The sequence below is a fragment of the Procambarus clarkii genome, chromosome 91 (assembly GCF_040958095.1).
Source record: "Procambarus clarkii isolate CNS0578487 chromosome 91, FALCON_Pclarkii_2.0, whole genome shotgun sequence".
Lineage (NCBI taxonomy): Eukaryota > Metazoa > Arthropoda > Malacostraca > Decapoda > Cambaridae > Procambarus > Procambarus clarkii.
In genome coordinates, this window is record NC_091240.1 from 11,679,348 (window position 1) to 11,702,712 (window position 23,365).

Here is a 23,365-nt window from a genome sequence, read left to right on the forward strand (position 1 = left end):
CACTTATATCATTCACTATTTTGGCATAGTCCTGTATGTTTCAAAGTTCTATCCTGCTCTCAAAGCTCATCTAAATGCCTCCGATACTTGTCTTCCTCCCTGAGCTTTCTCAATTATCTTCCAATGTGCGTGTGGGGGTGAGCATTTACCTAAATAGACTTGAGGATAAAGAGGATTAGCTCTTTAGACCTGCGTATTCAGTATTTGGTCCATCACTACTCTCAATTTTCCATGACTATTGTACCTATCCTTAATGTTGTGGATTCTAAATGGCCACAACTACCTATTCCTTCAGTTCAATCCACATATTCACTAATCATAAACTAAAGTAGTACTTACTTACATCCCTGTGGGTCATTTGTATTTCCAGTTTCCACCAGTGTCCCCTAGTCCTACTTTTCATTTGGAAGTCTATCCTTCGTCACTTTGCCTATGTCTCTCAGAATCTTGTACATCATGACCATGTCTCCTCTGGATCTTCTTCACTCCAGTATCTGTAAATTCAATTCTTTGAGTCTGACCTCATAGCTCAGATCTCTTACTTCCGGTATCAGCCTTGCGTTTCAGTACGTGTGGGTTCCATCCCGGTGGGTGTTGGTGTGTGAGCATATTGGACTGTTGTGGTTGTGTAGTAGTTGGAAACTGGGTTGGTGCGAGTGGAAGGTAGGAGTAGACATAGGAGTCTGAGAATATGGGCAGAAGAAAATCCTGAAAGGAGGAAAGGTGGGAGGGTAATAAAAGTAAAGGTTGGTGCGGTGGAAGAAAGGGTATCGAGATCGGTGCAATACATGGAGGTGAGGAAATGGTATCGGGATTAATGCAGACGTGACATGTAATAAAAAATAACAATAAAAAGGTTCTAGGGATTTGTGGGGTGATTACCAAGCTCTCTAAGCTTCCCACTCCATAGTTAAATAATTATATTTCAGAGACAAGAAATACACATATCAACAAGAGCTTAAAGTGGGCTATAAACGGTACATAAAGATAATTATTTTTATGATTACAGATATGATTTTTTAGGCTTCAAGTGAATACAATGAGTCATTCTCCAAACACCAAACTGAAATCTCAAGAAGACAAAATTAAACATGATAAAACTATTGGGAACACTTACTCAATATATGTAATAATTGTACTAACAGAAATTACCGCAATGAGCAATTAACACTTTGATGCTCTGGGCACACATGATCCACACAACCCCGGGTGGGTTTGGGCATTCCGCGGGAGTGCGCAGTAATTCTGAAAAGTGTATAATCTTTTCAACTTTGCTACCTCAATTCTCGTCCTAGGTTTTTCAATTTGGTATCATTGTGTTCGCAATAGAATTCTCTACAGCACTAAAGGCATATTAAGTCCAAATGCCCAGCGTACAATCCGCAACAAACAGAGAAAGTTAGAGCATGTTACCCCGGAGCGCGCTGGACCGATAAAATGTGTACACTCCTTTCATTTTGATTACCTCAATTCTCGTTCTAGATCTTTCATTTTGGTATAAATTTGGCTCACGGGTAAAACTCAGCCAAACTTAGGGTGGCACGCTGGGCCATTTGACCTTGTATGCATATATTCCTTTAGAGAATTCTATTGTGAATAATTTCATACCAAAATGAACGACATAGCATGAAAATTATTGAGGTGAGAAAATTGAAAAGATTATACAGGCTATAGTGCGGGTGTTTTGGGTGTGCAGATGGGTGCTCGCACACGAGTAACGCTCGGCGCATTTTCTGCTTTGCTGCGGGTAACGCGCCTTTTTTTTTTTTTTTTTACCTTGTATGCATATAAGATAAAAAATATTTTTTTGTTTAAAGTGGGAAAAAAGTTGGTGGGAAAAACAGAAAAAAGTACATTATACACATTTTAGTGTGGATGCGCACTCACGGGAAACACCTGGCTGACCTCGGGGCAAGCTAGGGTGCTCACCCAGAGCCGCACAAAGTGTTAACAGCAATATTACCAAATTTGCCCATGACAATAAAAAAATAAATAAAATGGCAAATGTAGTGCAATGCTGACAAATACCAGTATCGGGTTCTGACTTTAAAAAGCAATAATTGAGCTACCAGATCTGATCTAAATAATATAAAGATTACCACATTGGATAAAAAAAAGTTGGGAGTCATAATTAGTAAGAATCTTAAGCCAAGAATTTAATGTACAATAGAACCTCGGTTTTTGTATGCCCGTTTTCATATTTTTCGGTTCTCGTACTAAATTTCTTGGAAGAGTTTAATTCAGTACTCGTTGTTTGCCTCGGTTTTTGGACTTTGTTTATACACATATGGGTCCACCGTGCATGTGGCACTTCAGTTTACCAGTCTCTCCCCCCTAGGGATGATCGCATTTGAATTCTTTGTGAAGACTTTCATTTTTTTTGTGCTTTTTTGGTTTCTGAACATAAAAGTTATTACATATTTATCACCCCATGGGTTCCAAAAAGTCAGTAGTAATGTTCAACCTAAGAATATAGTTGTGAGGATGATGATAGTGGTAAAACAGAAGATCATTCATAGTGAGACAATGTGATGTCTCACTACAGACAAGTGTTAAAATGTAGGGAAAAACAAGTGTCTATAGACAGATTCTTAGTAAGACAAGCAAGCAGTGAGCCACAACCAGGTCCTAGTGGTATGTCTACAAAACCTGAGAGAGAGAGAGAGTACCCCAGAAATGTCATCACTGCTGTTATAATGGAAGGGGACTCCCCTTCCAAACACTAACACCTCTCCTCCTCCCTCACTGTCTTCCTTCTATACACCAACAAGAGTCTTCAATGAAGGTAAGGTACCTAGGTGTATTATGCTGTATAACATGTATTTTTAGTTAATATACTACTTGGGGGTGTGGAACGGATTAATTAAATTTACATCATTTATGGGAAAATTTGTTTCGGTTTTCGTACCGTCTCTGGCAACAGATTACTGGTAAATACGAAAACTGAGGTACCACTGTATAAATGTTCAAAATAAAGCGAACAGAACATTTTGAATCATACCTTGAAGCATTAGAAACAAAAACACTTGATATTATTCATTAGCTTCATCCTGCCCTTGTTAAGTCTCATATTTTGCACTTCAGTTTGGGATGCTGTACAGGGGTACCTTAGTTTATGAATTTAATCCGTTCCTGGAGATGGTTCGTAACCCAAAAATTCGTAAACCGAAGGGGATTTCCCCATAAGAAATAATGGAAAATGAATTAATCTGTTTCTGACTCCCCAAAAAATTAACTTCAAAGTAAATTTTATACCTAATTCACCCAAATTCACTACAAAAGTACAAGTTACTACTTACCTTTACTGATGACTCTTGTTGGCGTATGGAAGACGGTGAGGAGGGAGGAGAGGTGTTACTGTTTGGAAGGGAGTCCCCTTCCATTATAACATTAGGCAGTGAGGACTTCTCTGGCACGTTTTGCCTGCATACCACTAGGACCTGCTTCTGGCTCGCTGCATGATTTTCTCATTGAGGTAGGGACATCCTCTACTGCCTCCTCCTCCTCCTCCTCCCCTGAAGATTTGTTGTACTGCCTAACTAGTTCAACAACACTAGTACCATTTTCATGTTTACGAATGATCTCTCGTTTTTCCTCTATGGTCATTCTCACTTATGATTTCTTGCCTTGAACCTTACCACTGGCTTTCTTGGGACCCATGGCGAGATATATAATAACTTTTATGCTCAAATAGCCAAAAATCCGAAGAAAAAAATTGTAAATCCTTGCGAAGATTCAGGCAGGATAGTCACTGGGCGCAAGGCACTGGTAAACTGAGGTGCGATCACCGTGCCACCACGTGCTAGGTCGGCCGTATGCATATCAACAAACTCACATCCCGAGGTAAAGTTCCTAATTCGATTTAAATTTTCCGAACAAATCGGGTTCGTAACCCGAAAAGTTCGTAAATGGGCATTTGTAAACCGAGGTACCATTGTATTACGAAATGTACATAAAATTTCATTACATGTGTGCAGAAAAGGATGGGAAAAATAATGCTGGGTATGAGGAACCTCCTTAAGAGTAGTAAAGGTAGAACAAGACTGAAGTACTGCATACAAATGGAGGACAGGTGTATAACAAGACATAAAAGAGTAATACAAATACAACGATAAATTAAACAAAATAATGGTTAAAAATTGGATTAGTCAAGATTCAGAAGAGAACAGAGTAAATACAGTACAGGTTTAAAAAGGGGGGTTAAGATTTATATACGTTGCCAGGTAACATAATAGACATATGCTAAGCTGTTTAAAACATAGGTTAGGATCAAATAAATGGGTGTGTGATAATGGTGGTGACTTGTGGTAATGTAATGACCATTTGAGTGGAAATATGTACAGGAATAAGGGATTGGAATCGAGTTGCAGAAGTGATAATTGGGATGAGAAAACTGCCAAATGCCCCAGACATTCAAGCTATGCACTTTAGAGTTATCTCTACAGTACCTCTACAGTTGAAGCGTTGTAAGAGCTAACTTCACATTATCTTCTAATCACTTTCTTTCCAGTACAATACAAAGAAAATATAAATGTCTAAAACTTCTGTACCTATCACCATATAAGAGTGGGTAGTGTAAACAATCTACGCAGGCTTCATGAAACCATTGTTTACACCGTTGACACTGGAGCATGCGGTTGTACCACTCCCCAGGTCCACCGCAGTAGCAGAACGTTTGTTCTCTGTTGCTTTTGTGACCTTGGTCCCACGTTAAGGAATTCATCTGCAAATAGTAGTTATTATTACTACTAATGCTATTATTAATACTATTACTAGCAACACTACCATTAAGCCAATGTTTAATCTACCAATATAGTATGTTATTTTTGTTCTAAAAGATTAATTATTTGCATGCATAACAAAACAAAGCCCTACATTAGTGCACATATAATGCAAGTGATTTTGCACATAACAGTACATCAATTATTGTATTACAAAAATCTAATAAGAATAGGGAAAAGAATGTTTTGCAATTATACAGACTGGCACAGGTTGAGGTGACTCTTTTTGGGTGCCATGAGATGGAGCTCCTAGATTCTGTTGGGCTTTAATGGAATGGTTAGCAATTTCTTGCATGTTGCTATATAGTCTACATGAACCTCAGCACTCAAACTTTCTTTTGTTGTTTTACACACAAAGAATTACATTCTTGCATTATAACACCTCTCAAACATTCTGCAAACACCCCTGAACCCTAATATACCTTAATGAAGAAACAGAAAGTAATGTTATTATGAGAAACGAAACTAAAAAAAATTCTACTTTATTTTTCGCTATTAGAAGTAAATTAAGTAAATCTGGTTTTTATCAAGAAAACAAAAATGATACAAAACTACTTGTTTGCCATTTGTATTTTTACATTACACTAGCTACCCAATAACGAACTACTTGCACTAGAAGCTAATGAAGCAATGCAGGCTACCTAACCATAGTCCTCCACTGAAAAATGCTTCACATTCACACTAATACTGACACTAAACCAATTCACATAATCTACTAACATCATAAGGCAGGACTAGTTTATTATTTTCTTCGGGTTCATGTGAGTGCTGAGGACGCGGTCGCTGTTTTCGTGGAGAACTCTCCCGTGATTTTTTACGCTCTTCTTTCTCCATGGTCGAATGTCCAGCACACCTTGGACACTCCCACTGGCTGTCTGGCTCACAGTACTCTTTCCCTATTCTTGGCTAGGGATAAAACTGAGCATTAATATTTAAAACTTTATACTATTAAGTAGATATCTTAAAGAGCTAAAAAATATTAAACTGAGCAATAATATTTAAAACTTTATACTATTAAGTAGATATCTTAAAGAGCTAAAAAATATTAAACTGAGCATTAATATTTAAAACTTTATACTATTAAGTAGATATCTTAAAGAGCTAAAAAATATTAAACTGAGCATTAATATTTAAAACTTTATACTATTAAGTAGATATCTTCAAGAGCTAAAAAATATTAAACTAAAGAGAGACTTATTTAAATGGACGACAAACTATGCAAATGATATAAGACTTAACATGAAGCATATACTGTACAGTATAGTGGAAACAATCTACATGCCAACAAGTTTATATTAATATCTTGACAACAAATGAGGCACACTTCAACAGAAAGAACCTAACCAAGAATACAGGCTGTCACAACAGTCTAAGTTTGTGCCCTCTTTTCCCAAGATAAAACTTTTACATTAGTGTGCACTAAAACTGCATTATCAAGAATTATTTCCTAACACAACAGAGTAAGCCACACACCTGGAGGCAATCCTGATGGTAACCCTGTTCACAAATGTAACATAATACTATCTCATTCGTGTCCCAGCTCTTGGAAGACTTGCAGATAACACACAGGTCATCTGACTCTGGCAGCTTCAGCTTGGTGATATCTTTATACAAGGACCAATGTGCCGTACTGTCCTCAAACTGTACCAAACAACGTTCATTTTCACAATCAACCTGAAAGTTCAAAATAAAACTGTAAACCCCTACATATAACTCTTCATAACAATGCTTAGCTTGGGAGCCGGAGACAACCTCAACAATACAGTCAACAAAATACAAAACTGAGTAAGCAGGCGGGTTTCAAACTCATTTGGGAAGCCCAGAGAGATATCTCAAGAGGCTTTCGGGGCTTTAGTGTCCCCGCGGCCCGGTCCTCGACCAGGCCTCCACCCCCAGGAAGCAGCCCGTGACAGCTGACTAACTCCCAGGTACCTATTTACTGCTAGGTAACAGGGGCATTCAGGGTGAAAGAAACTTTGCCCATTTGTTTCTGCCTCGTGCGGGAATCAAACCCGCGCCACAGAATTACGAGTCCTGCGCGCTATCCACCAGGCTACGAGGCCCCTATTTCCCCTACGAGGGGGAATTTTGCCATTACACAAGTTAAATGGGATTAGCAAAACTTATCAGATAATCCACGTGTTTACCATGTTGCGGACTGTGTATAAGGTTCCCCACACACACACACACCAGGGGGGGGACCTGGTAGCCTGGAGGATAGCGCGCAGGCCTCATAATTCTGTGGCGCGGGTTCGATTCCTGCACCAGGCAGAAACAAATGGGCAAAGTTTCTTTCACCCTGATAACCCTATTGCTAGCAGTAAATAGGTACCTGGGAGTTAGTCAGCTGTTATGGGTTGCTTCCCAGGGTGTATGCGTGTGTGTGTGTGTGTGTGTGTGCGCGGTGTGGGGAAAAAAATAGTAGTTAGTAAACAGTTGATCGACAGTTGAGAGGTGGGCCGAAAGAGCAAAGCTCAACCCCCGCAAACACAACTAGATGAATACATCTAGGTGAATACACACACTTCTCAAGTTTTACAAACTATTTGGACTGTATTCTTCCTATGCAGCACAGCACAAGAATTCTATAAACTAAATTTGCGGCTGGAAAGCGGAGGGAACATTAAATATTAATATAGGTATTTTCTAGACTTTAGTGAAGAAGTGGATTTTTGCAGATCCCTGGAGCCTAACCCAATTATTTTATCATGTATCATACTGTGAGTATGTGTGAAGTTTATGATTTACACAGGTTTTACAAGAACATAATCACCATGCAAACTGAAGGCTGCTTATGACTGAATCATCCTCAATATCATATTAAATTAATACTGCCTCAGTGACACCTGCATTTACCTTTGCGATTTAAAAAACACATAAACAAATGATAAATTTTAAAGTTAACTTACCACGACTATAATTCCCAAGTAGAAGAGGCCATCTTTCCCATGTGACAGCACATCTTCGCCCTCTATAAAGCGTGGCACTTTCTCCTTCGTAGTGCTGTCTGGTGTGACAAACCCACTGTCTCCCTCGCTGTCCCCATCCTGGACAAGGCAAACAAGAATTAAACTTCTTCATACTTGGCACAGACTTTAAAAGTCACTTCTTCATTTACTTATACTCTATAATAAGGCATACGACAGGAACAAGTAAACTAAAGCTGTCTTAAAAATCTATCAGATGATAACATATTCTACAACAGACACAACAAAAACAAAAACTAGATATCAACACACACCAAATTAAATACCTACATACTGTATTCCAAGACCAACATAATTTAATACCAATTAAAAGCTACACAGGATAGTTCTACTAATACGAAAAATGGAACAGAAGTGAACGTCATTTTAATTTCAATTTATTGTCTGACAATATCAAGCATCTCGTTCTTGATAAAGATATTTACAGTTGGGTCAGGAGGAAGAAGGAGAGACTACACAGAGTGAGGGGGAGAGAAATGCCCGAGTTGGGGAGAAATGTGGGAGTGGGGAAATATGGGAGAGAAAAAATGGACAATACATGTAAGTAAAAAAAGAGGGATTGATTGTTGTATATATTGAGAAAGTGGAGAGATAGTGAGGAACAACTGATAAATGTCTCCTTTGACACTACCAAGAGATCACTGGCCCGGTATAAATGAATATTCATCTAACCTTTGAATTAGGTTTACAGATACAGTAGCTTATACATGAACTGTTAAGTAATTCACTAGTCCTCCCTAAGGAAATGTTGAAGGGTGACATATTTAACTACGTATATGACATCGTGTCTGTCAAAGAAATGATATTTGCTGATCTTGCTTTCTTTGAATCTTTATTAAAAATAATAAATCATCTTATTGTGAGGACTGGTATGACAGGCATTAAATGCCATGATATGTGGATGTGAAATCACAGAATTAAAAATAAGCTACTGTACATTAATTCTTGTGAGTGAATGATGGTGGTGGTGGCAGGTATATAGAGATGGCAAGGAAGGGTGTTGGTGTGGTTGTATGATTTGTGGGAGTTTGCAACCCTAGCATTATGTGACTATGTAGTTTGGTATAGAGTTCGTCTTATTTTAACTTTACCGACATAAGAGTTCTTTATCACATCACATCTTGAAGTCGTGGAGATGGTGGATTTCACTTTTTTTCTTTCTTTCAGTGTATCCCACTTGTTGACCACACGTATAATGTTTACCTTCCTGAGTACGATTAATTTGGTTTGGTTTTGTGGTTTCTATACATTTGTTACCTAGCATTAAACCATATTATTTGGTGTTTTCGTTATGCACTGGGATGCCAAGAAGGTTGTTTCTTATCCTTCTACATTCTCATGCCCTTCAACATGTTCCTGGGTCTATTTCCTTTCCTCAGCTCAACTACACGTTATTATGAAAAGAAAGTGCTAAGCCCAGAAGGCTATACAGTACTGTACGTAACACACACAGTGTTACAGAATATTCCTATACTGTACAGTGGTACCTTCTTTTTCGAATTTAATCCATTCCCAGAGACAGTTCGAAAGTCGAAAATTTGAAAACCGAAACAAACTTTCCATTAATAAATAATGTAAATTGAATTAATTGGTTTCACACCACCAAAAATACTAACAAATACATTTTATACATAATACTACAGTACTTATATTTTGTACTACAGTATGTACAAGTATATTTTCCCTTTATAGAGGACCCTTGTTAGCATATGGAAAAACAGTGACGAAGGGGAAAAGAGGAGAGGTGTTAGTGTTTGGAAGGGGAGTCCTCTTCCATTATAACAGCAGTGATGACATTTCTGGGGTACTCTCTCTCTTACATTTTACAGGCATACCACTAGGACCTGGTTGTGGCTCACTGCTTGCTTGTTTTACTAAGAATCTGTCTGTAGACACTTGCTTTTCTACATTTGAACACTTGTCTGTAGTGAGACTTCACAGTCTCATTTTGAATGATCTCTTGTTTTTCCTCTATAGTCATCCTCACGACAATTTTCTTAGGTTGACCTTTACCACTGACTTTCTTGGAAACCATGGCGTGATATATAATGAGAACTATTATGTTGAGAAACCAAAAAAGCATAAAAGCAATGAAATTCCTCACAAACAATTCAAGCGCAGTCGTCACTAGGTTTGAGACACTGGTAAACTGAGGAGCGCTACATGCTCGATCGGCCCAAACGTGTATCGACAAACTCGAGCACCAAAGCAAACCTCAAAAACAATAAAAATTTTGAAGAAATCAAGCTCGAGAACCGAAAGATTCGAAAAGGAGGACGTTCAAAAACATGGAGGTAAGAGATATGGGGCGACCAAGACAAACGAGCGTCAAAAATCAACCACAAAAGCTTAGCGGAATCCTTGAACACAAAGGGGTGACCATAAAGCGACAAAGAAGGACGAAGAACGACACGCTTCCGAGTTTAAGGTCATAGCACAGGTCTTAGATGTAGAGAACCTGAAGCCATGATTGGTGGCTCAAGACGACACGGCATCAATCACAAGTTGAAGCCGGCGATGAAGGAGAGGCGAATCATCACCCTGACAGCAAAGGGTAAGATCATCGACATAGAGAGCGGAGAAGACGCCTGAAGGAAGAGAGGCAATAAGACCATTGAGGGCAACCAGGAAAAGAGTAGTGCTCAGAACACTACCCTGGGGCACACCTTCGTAATGTTCAAAAGAGGCAGAGAGAGCGGTACCAAGCCTCATCCGAAAGAAACGACGGGAGAAGCTGCGAAGAAAGAGAGGGAGATGAGCACGAAGGCCAAAAGAATGAAGCTGGGATAGAATATGATATCACCAAGTGGTATCGTAAGCCATTTCCAGGTCAAAAAGGACGGCAACAACGGAAGTCTTCACAGCAAAAGCAGTACGAATATAGACCTCCAAGTTCACCAGGAAATCTGTTGTGCTGCAGCTCTTGCGGAAACCAAATTGAGAAGGGGAGAGGTGGTGATGGTGTTCACAGGGAGGACAACAGCATCGAGCCAGTCCTCAGGGACTGACGACGACTCCCAGGTCCAATTAGACAGACTCAGTAAATACTGAGACGTGCATGGAGGAAGATGGCAAAGCATCTCATAATGAATGCCATCGGAGCCCGCCGCCGTAGAACCGCAGAGGGCCAGGCCAGACCAAAGTTTTGAGAGAGAGAGAGAGAGAGAGAGAGAGAGAGAGAGAGAGAGAGAGAGAGAGAGAGAGAGAGAGAGAGAGAAGAGAAAGAGAAGACAGCCCAAGCACAGTCCGTATTCCACCAGGGAACGCACTTCCGTGAGCCCCGAGAGGAAGAATGAGTTGCCAGCAAGTAACACACTAGAAGGTGTTGAGGCTAGATCTCAAGTTTTGAAAATGGTTTATAGAATTGAATAGAGAAAAGTGTTATGTTATGAAACTAAGTTAATAAAAACAATCCTCATGAGACATACATTTTAGGGGACAAGAAATTATTGAAATCAAAGGAAGTAAAGGAACTATGAATGGCTATAAATGATGAACATTCTCCAGAATGCCATATATGGCATTGATTAAAATTTCTACATAATGCTGACAAACTTTATATTGGCATTCAATTATATGGATAGACAAATCTTGACAAGTTTATTAACAACATTGCAAGTAAATGGGAGGAATATAAAGCTGTGGTGTTGTTACTGCTCCTGAAGAAACATCATAAAGTGACAGTAGTAAAATTGATGTAATAAATATAAAGTATATTATAGAGTAATGGAGCTGAAGTACACTACTCCAGCTAAAACCAGAAAACATCCTTAAACTAACAACACAACTGCAAGAGCTACATGAGAATATTTCTTTTCAAATTAAGTCAAGGAACACTGGAACACACTGCAGAATGATAGCATATTCAAAAAGAACAGAAAGCTTGAAAATACAGTATAATAAACTTTCAAAGGAAGGCATAACACAATGAGTTTGCACTCTTGTAAAGCACAATAAAGTAATGGTAGTGAGGACACAAGACAAACTGTGATACTGTACTTGCCTTCATGGTCATTTGTCAGAGATTAAGAAACACTCAGAATACAGCATTAGGTGAAGAAGCCAATTTGTGATACTATAAAAAATCTTTCAAGTCCTTATTTAGCACATTAGGACTGGTAACTAAAAAGCTGTTTTTGTAGACCAGACCACACACTAGAAGTTGAAGGGACGACGACGTTTCGGTCCGTCCTGGACCATTCTCAAGTCGATGAGAATCGACTTGAGAATGGTCCAGGAGGGACCGAAACGTCGTCGTCCCTTCAACTTCTAGTGTGTGGTCTGGTCTACATACTTCAGCCACGTTATTGTGACTCATCACCTACAAGCTGGTTTTGTTTCACCTCGCCATAATAAATATTGAAAGCTGTTGCCACTATTGAATTGATACTTAGTAATCAGCCTTTAAGACAATGTACATTAACACACACACACTTAGTTACAAATCACAAACTGCGTTTTGATTATCATTACAAGTCTTGAACAAATGTAGGCTTACTTTGTCAAACAAAAAATACCATACATCAGGTTCTTATATAATTATTTACTAGAAAATATATTTCCCTATTACACGTGCTCATAAGCATCGATTTTCACTCAGTACGGAAATGCAGACAAGTGTGTTTTGTAGCCCTGATCAAGTAAGAGAAACAATCACCATTACTTAGTCTACCACATTAAGGCATATGCACGTTAACAATGGTCCCAATAACTACAAGTTATAAAACAAATTGTTATACAGGGTCTTAAGACTGTTAGTGCAGATATGTTATGTGTTAGTTTAATTAAGCCATATAAAAGATACTGAAAGCAATGTTAAAATGTATACAAATGCAGCAGTACATTATAATCTTTATGAAACAATATATTCATCTTGTTCAGTACAAACATTATATACAGTACAGTAAACAATACAAAAGCTCTAATTGAAATAATTCTAAAGTAGGAAAGGCTTAAATTCTGCATCGAGGAGGCGTTTGTGTGACAACCTTTCTTAATGCTCTCGACATCTTGATCCTTAATTAAGATCTTTAATTTTACATAATGTTTGCGACCATTTTTCTTTAAACTTTCATCTTACAATAGATGGTAATACTAAATAAGTCATGTAGCTATGTCTTCTAGTCATTCTGCCCCACCCCACCTCCCTCCTTGGTATGCCACACACACACACACAAACACACACATACACACACACTGCTTACACAATCCCTACCCCATTTTAATTTTCATTGGGTAAGGAAGCCTCAACCAGGAGAATAAAAATAATATACAAATAGACACAAGAATCCCACCAAAGGATATAAAAGAGTTTATAAAAACAAATATAAGGAAAAAGCACATTCAAATTAGATTCTTTTTGATATAAAAGAGAATTAGGAAAGCACTAGTTCAGAAATAAGATAGCAGTTCTGTGGAATAAGTTACCAAGTAACATCACAGAAGAAAACTCACTGGAAAGTTTCATGTCTAGATGGGTCAATAGGTCTACTGCAGATTTCTTTAAACAGATATTCAAACGTTTCTATGTAATATACAGTACTGTACTGTAGAGAATTATATAATACTTACTGTAATGTAATTGGAGGAATGCTATTTTTTTTAAGTCACCATCCCTCCTTTTTCTATTGAAATGGCCCCGAATGTTTTATTTACTTAAGGTGTAAAAAGGATCCACCAGCCTCTAGGATGCAAGGGGCCCTCTGCCCAAAGCATTACCAGCTACACCATTCTACAGTTGTTATTTTCACACTCATTCTTTGACATTTCAATCAAAATGCTGAACATACTACCAGCACATCAGCTCAAAAACACAAGAAATACCCCCACTGAAAGTTTCTATTAACAAACATGGAGAGAAAACATTATAATGAAATCTAAGCAGAAATTATAATAAAAAAAACAGGAGACTGCGACCCTAGAAAAAATCTCTAAACTGAATACAAAAACAGTAGAACTCTTGAAGGCCAAAACCAAGTGCTTTATCTGTTGAACTCATAATAACAGTAACAGAAAAGTAATCAGGCTATATATAGGTAATTATAAACAAAAGTTCTTGTACAGGTGGGGGTTGATGCATGAAAGATGTACAAGCAGAGGCATGGCAAGATTAAACAAATCTAAGTGCCAGACAGCTGCTAAAAAAAATTACAAAGGATTATCATTTCAAAATGAACATTACTAACCCAAAATTAACATTATACGGTAGTCACCGTGACATAACGTAAAATGAAATATGGAAAGAATGTTAGCCGACGGAGCTTCAGCATCTTACTCTAAATCTTCAGTAAGAGCCTTATATTCACCAAAATCCAACAACCAACAGTTAGCTCAAATAATAATGCCTAAATAGCCATCCAAGATCACATGTGCAGCAACATCTCAACCGTTGACGAGACCAGTACTAGAATATTATTCGTACTTTTATTATATATTCTCAAGACACAAAATTAACATTTGCAAGAGTACAAGTACAATCCAGATTGAATGCCATGTCCAGTGGCTTTTGATTTTTAAGTGGTCAAACGGTAGGATGGTGACCGATGCCTTTCAATCCAAGAGTGGGAAAAGGGCAATGATAATGTAGAGATGATGAGTCACAATAACGTGGCTGAAAAATGTTGACCAAACCATACCCTAGAAGTTGAAGAGACGACGACATTTCAGTTCAACCTGAAACGGTAAGGTAAGGACCATTGTCAAGGTAAGGTAAGGACCATTATCAAGTCGCTAGTAAAACAACTATCATGACTTGATTATCCAGACTATCGACTTGATAATGGTCCAGGATGGACCGAAACATCGTCGTCTCTTCAATTTCTAGTGTGTGGTTTGGTCAACAATGATAGTGTATTTTATGTGAGTAAACCACAAATGATCATGTAATTTTAAACAAGTTAAAAACCTTAAAAAAAAAAGCTTAAACTTTAACTCATTCCATTCTGTATATTCAACTTAAATGGATAATTTCCAAGCATAATATTCACAGTGCACTTCAATCACATTAATATCAGTATGTGTGTGCAATTACCTATGTACCCACCTAGTTGTACTCACCTAGTTGTGCTTGTAAAGGTTGAGCTTTGGCTTTGGTCCTGCCTCTCAACTGTAATTACCTAAACGTAGTTACAGGATGAGAGCTACGCTCGTGGTGTTCCATCTTCCCAGTACTCTGCCATATAATGCTTTGAAACTAAAGAGTGAGTGTGTGTATTCACCTAGTTTCACCTAGCTGTGTTTGTGGGGGTTGAGCTTTGCTCTTTCGGCCCGCCTCTCAACTGTCAATCAACTGCTTACTAACTACTATTTTTTTTTTCTCTCTCCACACCACACACACACACCAGGAAGCAGCCCATGACAGCTGACTGACTCCAAGGTACTTATTTACTGCTAGGTAACAGGGGCATTCAGGGTGAAAGAAACTTTGCCCATTTGTTTCTGCCTGGTGCGGGAATCGAACACGCGCCACAGAATTGCGAATCCTGCTCGCTATCCACCAGGCTACCATGCCCCCTAACCGTGTGTGTGTGTGTGTGTGTGTGTGTAATAATTACCTAAGTGTAGTTACAGGATGAGAGCTACGCTCGTGGTGTCCCGTCTACCCAGCACTCTGTCATATAACGTTTTGAAACTACTGACGGTTTTGGCCTCCACCACCTTCTCACCTAAATTGTTCCAACCTCTACCACTCTCTTTGCGAAAGTGAATTTTCTTATATTTCTTCGGCATCTTTGTTTAATTAGTTTAAATCTATGACCTCTTGTTCTTGAAGTTCCAGGTCTCGGGAAATTTTCTCTGTCGATTTTATCAATTCCTGTTACTATTGTGTACGTATTGATCATATCACCTCTTTTTCTTCTGTCTTCTAGTTTTGGCATATTTAATGCCTCTAACCTCTCCTCGTAGCTCTTACCCTTCAGTTCTGGGAGCCACTTAGTAGCATGTCTTTGTACCTTTACCAGTTTGTTGATCTGCTTCTTAAATTAAGATACGGGCACCACACAACCGCTGCATATTCTAGCTTTGGCCTAACAAAAGTCGTGAACAATTTCTTTAGTATTTAGCCATCCGTGTATTTAAAAGCAATTCTGAAGTTAGAAAGCGTGGCATAGGCTCCTCGCACAACGTTCTTTATGTGGTCCTCAGGTGATAGTTTTCTATCTAAAACCACCCCTAAATCTCTTTCTTTATCAGAATGCTTTAAAGATTTCTCACATAATATATAGGATGCGTGGGGTCTATGGTCTCCTATTCCACATTCCATAACATGGCATTTATTAACATTAAATTCCATTTGCCGAGTGTGCTCCATGTACTTATTTTGTCCAGGTCATCTTGAAGGGTATGACAATCATCTAAGTTTCTTATCCTTCCTATTATCTTAGCATCATCAGCAAACATATTCATATAATTTTGTATACCAACTGGTAGATCATTTATGTAGACAATGAACATCACCGGTGCAAGAACTGAACCCTGTGGTACTCCACTTGTGACATTTCTCCACTCCGATACCTTGCCTCTGATCACTGCCCTCATTTTTCTATCAGTCAGAAAATTTTTCATCCATGTTAGAAGCTTACCTGTCACCCCTCCAATATTTTCCAGTTTCCAGAACAACCTCTTATGTGAAACTCTGTCGAAAGCCTTTTTTTAGTGTGTGTGTGTGTCTTTTAAATAATTTTTTAACAAAGTTACAAATAGCTGAAAGTCCTTTCAGCAGACTAGTTAATTATGAAATACTGTGCGCTATAAGTGCTTCTATACTAAACACCCATGCCATCATGAATAACAACTAGTAAATTTAATTGGTATTTTTGCATTCCACATTTTTTGCACTCTAGAACTTGTAATAAAACTACAAACATGAAAAATTCAAACAATTTATTATCTTTGATTTTCCAAGTAAAGAAGAAGAATACAACAGCACCAGTTACCCCCCCCCCCTTTCCTAACTTGCTCAAAGGTGTAGAATACGGCAGGTGCATCGTCACACACCAAATGCAGCTACATTTTTAAACATTGTGATTTAAATGTTATGACAAAAGCTCTTTTTAATAGTTTGATACTAGTCTCATTCCATGAGATATCAGCAAGATTACTGTACAGTATTTAAAATTTTTGGAAAGACCCATTTACATGAATCATTGTAAAACTATCAAGCTACTTTTCTTCTAACTTATGCACCACTATCAACAGCCCTAGATGGATTTTAAACAGTATCATTTCTAGATTACTTATACTATCAATAGTTCTAGCTCCATATGCACTACAATAAATAGTCTGATTCCATGTGCCTACCCTTAGTCGTTTTCTACATACTCTGCCATGACCCTTGTAAACATGCACACACACTAATAACAATAACAAGAACTAAACAAAACAAATGCCCTATATATACAGTACTTCAATAAACAGTTTAATAATAAATGCTATTTTTTTTTTCATTTTAACAATTTTACAAGCATGATAGTGAATCATACTACAACATTATAAAACTGAACTTTACAAAAAATGACAAAGTAGGCGATCTTTATACCTAATGCTTAAAGCCATGTGTGGCAGTCAATGTGAATCAAGAACAAGTGCATTAAGATACATGATACTGGTGGCGGGAAATACAAGCAGCCTCACCTACTGAGACACTACCCCAGCCAAGTAAATTCATTGCCCAAGAAATCTAGTAAGTTAATAATTATCTACAATTTGTGGTGGATTTTGACAGTGAATGGGAAAATCTTTTGTGATATAATTCTGACCAAAACCAATTACTGTAAATCTGAAAATCAAGTACACTTAATTAAAATCAGTAAAGCTAATTTATTGACTGACAGGACAATAATTAATGCTTGGAATTATTGTAAGAGTATTAAATGCAAAATACATTATTAATATCTTTGAAAAGCGTCCAAGCAATACAACGCAAGTGATGCCTGCATTAGACTGCCTAAGTGTTCTAGTAGAGGGGTAACCTTTACTCTAATGTTGGACATGAACACTAGGTAATGTTTACACAAAGCAAAACTTGAATCAACTCCACACTCCCAACTCACTCACACTCCACAAGACGCGCATGCGGGCCTCCCTAACTCACAAGACATGCACGCGAGCCCTCACTCACATGACACGCACGCGAGCCCTCACTCACATGACACGCACGCGAGCCCTCACTCACACAACACGCGAGCCCTCACTCACACGACACGCGAGCCCTCACTCACACGACGCGCATACAGGCTCTTGCATAACACACATGGCCCTCACTCACAAGATACACACATGGCCCTCACTAATAAGATATACCAAGACACAAAACCTGTTAATAACACACCGTCGGAATGTAGTTACAATATTCTTAAGGATTATGTCTGGCCACAAACAAATTAAATAAATTATTCTTAACTCATAACTAATATAAGCTGCAGCAAAATAAAGCAAATGGTACCATATTTATTTTCAATTCTAATAAAGCAAGGGATAACAGCTGCGTGTGAAGCTGATGAGTCTTTGACACACACTCGGTTTAATATCACAATTAACAACACATTATGTGAGACGTCTTATTTTTTTAATCTGACTTCGAGATATTTTAAAACATTAACTTTCAACAAAAAAAAAGACAGATCTCACAATTACGATTATTTGCTATTGGAATGTACTAAAAATAAAACAAGCTACCAATTGTATGTGATTTTAAGCTCAAAATCCCAAGACTCATCACTTCAACACACTGTCACAAATAGGGCATAAAAGATCGTCTACTTTGGTCTACTATAAATGTCTCACTAAGCAATAATAATAATTATAATAATAAAAAAAGGCAAAATGATAAACCATGAACCACTTGCCTAAGTAAGAAGAAGACATAGAGTGGGCAACTCCAGTTACAACTGAAATGATAAAAACAAAACAAACAAGAAGAGAAATTAAATTAAACAATGCAGAATGAAGGAGATAAGTCAAGGGATGATGTTCAATGAACATGCACACCTAGAAAAATAATACAGCATATATGCTATTTCTTGTCTACAAAACATACAGTAAATTAATAATTTACTTCAAATTAATCAAGAAAAATAATGAAGAAATATCCATTTAGCAAGACCATTATGCATCTTATCACTTAGAAAATACAGTAAAAGGCTTACAATACTTTCTTGACATACCTTGTCTATCACTTTAATTTATACTCATGTGCTTATTTTGCCATAAATGAGGCTTATGTACTAAAATGGTGTACCATTTCAACAAAGGTTGTCTCATTACTATACATCTTAAGTGACTCACTGTACATAGAGATTAACAGTAAAATATTTTTGCTACTAATAAGAGCAAGGAAAACTAGGCAAGTTCTGATGGTATGGGAGTGATTGAGAAAGGCATCTTCAAGCGATCATATCTCAGAATATGAGAATGGTGCATGAAGTACAGAAGGTGCAATGATTACAGGCTGGAATAATGCATACAGGCTGCTATAATGTATACAGACATGTGCAATATGAACAGGTTGGTATAATAAGTAACATCTGTGCTTGCCTAACTGGACCATAGAGTTGGGGGAGGAACAGCTCACAATTACTGTAACTTCTTTATTGCATTTACACATCTTTATGTTCTATTACTCTCTTTTATTTGCAAGTGATATCCGTGACATCTGTTCCAAGCTCATTCTACTTACTACATTTTCTAACATATCTCTTTCTCTCTACTTTATTTTCAACTTCCACCTGTGCCCCCCTAGTTTTACTTTCCCTTAACTAGTAAAACCTGTCCACCACATCTAATTTCCCTCAATACTTGTGTATTGTGAAAATATCTACTCTGATATCTTCTATCTTCTAGTGGTGTTTGATTTAGTTCAACTAGCAGACCACTCAAACAGGGTACAAGAATTTCCTTAGTTTGCAGGTTGTGATACTGCGAGACATCCAATCATTGCTTCATCCAGCTGCTGATGACAGCTCTTGGTGGCTGGTTGGCTTGCCTCATGTTGGTGCTCACTTCTTACTAAAATCAGGGATGGTAGTTTAGCATTTCAACCATTGCACAATGAATTCACATTAATGTGATTTATCAATGGGAAAATCAGTAGGAGCCATGAAAATGATTCGAACCCGCTTACTTGGTACTCCACGCACATGCCCTAGACCACCACACCACGACGTGGTCAAAGGCAATGTAACCAAAGATTCCACCGAATCCTCTAGGATTCCAGAGGCTTATAACTGAAGCCCACTCAGGGTTTTAAGCATTGCCCCCCCCCCTCCAACCTCCCTATGAACTTTGGCTAATGGTCCATTAAATCCAAAAATGAGGATCTCTGAACATGCAGAAAGTGCAGGTCCTGTGCGTTCCATCAGCAAATATCCTCATCCATCAAGGTCACACTTGTTGGATAAGAGACCCTTGCAGAGATTTTTAGAGGTGACCTTTAAAATTCTTCCCATCATTTAGGTAGGAATGGTGGTCTTCTATTTTAGTTCTTCAAGAATAGTTTAGTGTGCAAATGCTGTTTTATTTAAATTTAGATTTTTTCTCACCTACTTTAGGTTCATAGACTATAGAATTACCAGTATTTACCCAAAACTTATGTCTCAGGCTTTATTTTAACATGTATTGGAGTCTTTCCCCATATATTTTTATGGGTGTGATGTGTGTCTGCAGCACCCACTCATTCTGTCTTATGGCTGCAAATTGGCCTTTTTGCTGGCTTCTAAGGTCCTTGCTTCAGAGGGAAGTCATTTTTCATTCCATTGGTTGCTACTGCTGCTGCAATATTCTAGACATGTGGATCCAGTTATTTCACCACGCAGTGACACAAATTGGCCACAAGCTTATGTTTGGCAGCCCCATGACCTACACAATATCACTACATTTATTATCTTCTCATTTAAGTTGTACAAAATCTAGGCCAGTGGTTTTAGAAATAAAACTGCATGTTCATTGAACTCTTAACTCCTTGCCCATGCTGGCTACCACTGTGCACTTTTAGACAGCCATCAACTCAATAATTTAGTTTTATGCAAAGTTGCAGAAGCCAGTATGGATGCTGTCACCTTAATTCAGTTTGCTTCTGGTTGTTTTGAGAATGCTGGACTTTGATTTTACCACACACTGGTCAGTACGTATCACTAAGATCTAGTTCTTTGCAATGCCTCAAAACTATATGTACTTGTTGCGTTGAAATTTGTTGATATTATATTTCTTCATCACATTTGCAACAGAAGATCTGGATGGAGATTGGTTCAACTATTTGCTCTTTTGGTCCATCCCACTTAATTTACCACCCTCACTACATATTAAATTTTCCTTAAATTTCACCAACTCTTTGGCATGAAAGTTTCCAACCATTTATCTCCTTGTTTGTGCACATTCTCTTCCATAAGACTAAACCATTCCTTAGGAAGCAGTAGAATGAGCAAGATCAGGCCAAAGATCATAAATAACATATATTTGTGCAGATTATACTACAAATATTATGCAATGTCTTTCTTCCCTTATCTTGAAAGTTGGTCCCCTAGAAAGAATGCTTGTGAATTGGCAATGTGATGCTTGGGTTGGGGTGGTGACTGGAAAAGTAAATCAAATGCACTGATTGGCTCTAATCATAGCCCACCATAATAATCATAGCCAATCATACGGTGATCACACATGGTTGGCGAGCGTGGGTTGACGAGTTTGGGAGGTTCTGAAAGATTTCCTCTTGAAGACTATCATTCTTAGCTGGGTTGAAAATCTATCTAGCAACATCCTAGCAAATTTGTAAGATACTGCAGGGACATTCAGAAATGATCCCTGAGGTACCAAATCTATGCCAACCTGGCTCACTGTGCAAAATTTTTTCTATTCTCACAGCTAATTATACCTCAGGCAGTGTCATAAGAACTGTTAAGAAAGGTGCTTTTCATAAACTCAAAACTTGATAGTATCTTGTTTTCTCTACATTTGCTTCCAATCATCAATTTTGAAAGAAAAAAAATTTTGCACACGGTGAGCATCAGAGTCCATAATCACCAACTAACAGTTATTATGATGAAATTATGGCTTTTATGGAGTCCAGAAGGTACTGTAGAATTTTTCATATACACAAAGAACCTTAAAAATGATAGGATACAAAACAATGACTACTTTAAAAGAATTACTAAGACAATTTCCATTAAGACCCCTGCTATTCCTGAGTCATCAAGTGACCTTTGTAAAATATTATTGTAGCTGGGAATGACATACATACTATCAAAAAAGTTGCTATTTTTAGGTCTGTGATCCCAATGTTTTGAGCACAATGAAATGCAAACACTGTATGAAATTCAGTGACTCAAGATTTCCAAATAACTACAGGGTTTAAAAGCTCAAATAATGCCAATATCTATAACCCCAATACCATACAGAGAATATATCTATATATAAAACTAAATGTCTGTATCTGTCTAAAGTAGGCAGCCAGATGCATTACTTCACCCAGCTTTCATAGATAATATTGTACATGGGGGAATTTGAGTGTCAAGAAAGTCGGGTTAGGACCCATTGCCACCGTTTTAGAAATATCAGCGCTATAGAAAAATCATGTGATTTTCGTCAAGTCTGAAATTTGATTTGTTTTCCAAAGAGTTAGCAGTTTTTCAGTGCTCCATATAAATACATTTTCCAAGCCAGAGACAGACACAGACAGACGAGGCACCACTGGGCACCCAATCCTGTGTGTACATAATTAACATGGCCTAAGACATGCTTAGGTTAACCCTATAGGATATAGTTGTCAGAAACTGTAGAACTTTTATATCATAACATAAATCCATACAAGATGATTCACAATTTGCATAGTATCAGCCATTTAAAAACCTCATTTCTGCAAGTATAAGCACAGGAGCAAAGAGTCATCAATCTTATTTAATCTCTTGCAAACCTTTCCATTAAATAAAAAGTAAAAAAAGTGTTTCTACCTGGGTAAAAACCCATCCCTTCACCATGACCCAGCACCACTGGAGAATACTAAAAGGTGACCTCTGAGTTACAGTGCCATGCTTACCTTCCACTACAGTATAAACGAACACCGAAACGTTAACTATGCGGGTACCACTGTCCAAGAGCATGCTGAATAATGTTACTATGGAATTGCTATTTAAATTAATTAAAATTTACCTCTAAAATTTCCTGGTCAATGTAATAGGAAAATGTACTACAGTAAATTTAAATATGTACAAGAGCCTGACATATTAAGTTAGTTAATCCAATAATCAAAGGAATTCAACTCGTTTAATTCAAATATGCAAGCAAGTGCTTCCACAACAGATAATGATTAACAAATAGATACCATTCACAAATATTAAACTTACCTTAATCCGTAAGTTCTTTATATAATATATATTAATATACTTGTTGCGCATGTATAGTACTTAAGTATGTGTGTGTGCGTGTAAGTATGAGATAGATATATATATAATATATATAATATATATATACTTTTTTTTTCTATTGCATGTATGTAGTGTGTTTATATCATACCTAACGACCAGAACTGCCTAAGCCTAGTAGACACGGAACATTTTGTCTAATAGCCAGAGCAATTTTTGCATTTCTAATATCTGTAAAAAATCAGAT

The 23,365-nt window shown here is 37.7% G+C and overlaps 1 protein-coding gene across 5 annotated transcripts in view; it reads right to left on the reverse strand.

Moving 5' to 3' along the window:
• The window catches only part of LOC123774071 (PHD finger protein 19), a 71,804-nt gene that overhangs the window by 30,230 nt on the left and 18,209 nt on the right, over window positions 1–23,365 (reverse strand). For 4 of the 5 annotated variants that reach the window (XM_045768209.2, XM_045768205.2, XM_045768208.2 and 1 more), the window contains exons 4-7: window positions 7,691–7,828; window positions 6,255–6,455; window positions 5,502–5,687; window positions 4,551–4,723 (exon numbers count right to left, since the gene is read on the reverse strand). In XM_045768209.2, coding sequence (XP_045624165.1) covers window positions 4,551–4,723; window positions 5,502–5,687; window positions 6,255–6,455; window positions 7,691–7,828 — 698 coding nt within the window. Of the gene's footprint in view, window positions 1–4,550; window positions 4,724–5,501; window positions 5,688–6,254; window positions 6,456–7,690; window positions 7,829–18,615; window positions 18,658–23,365 lie in introns of all 5 variants that reach the window. The other variant, XM_069318777.1, reaches the window with a different exon arrangement.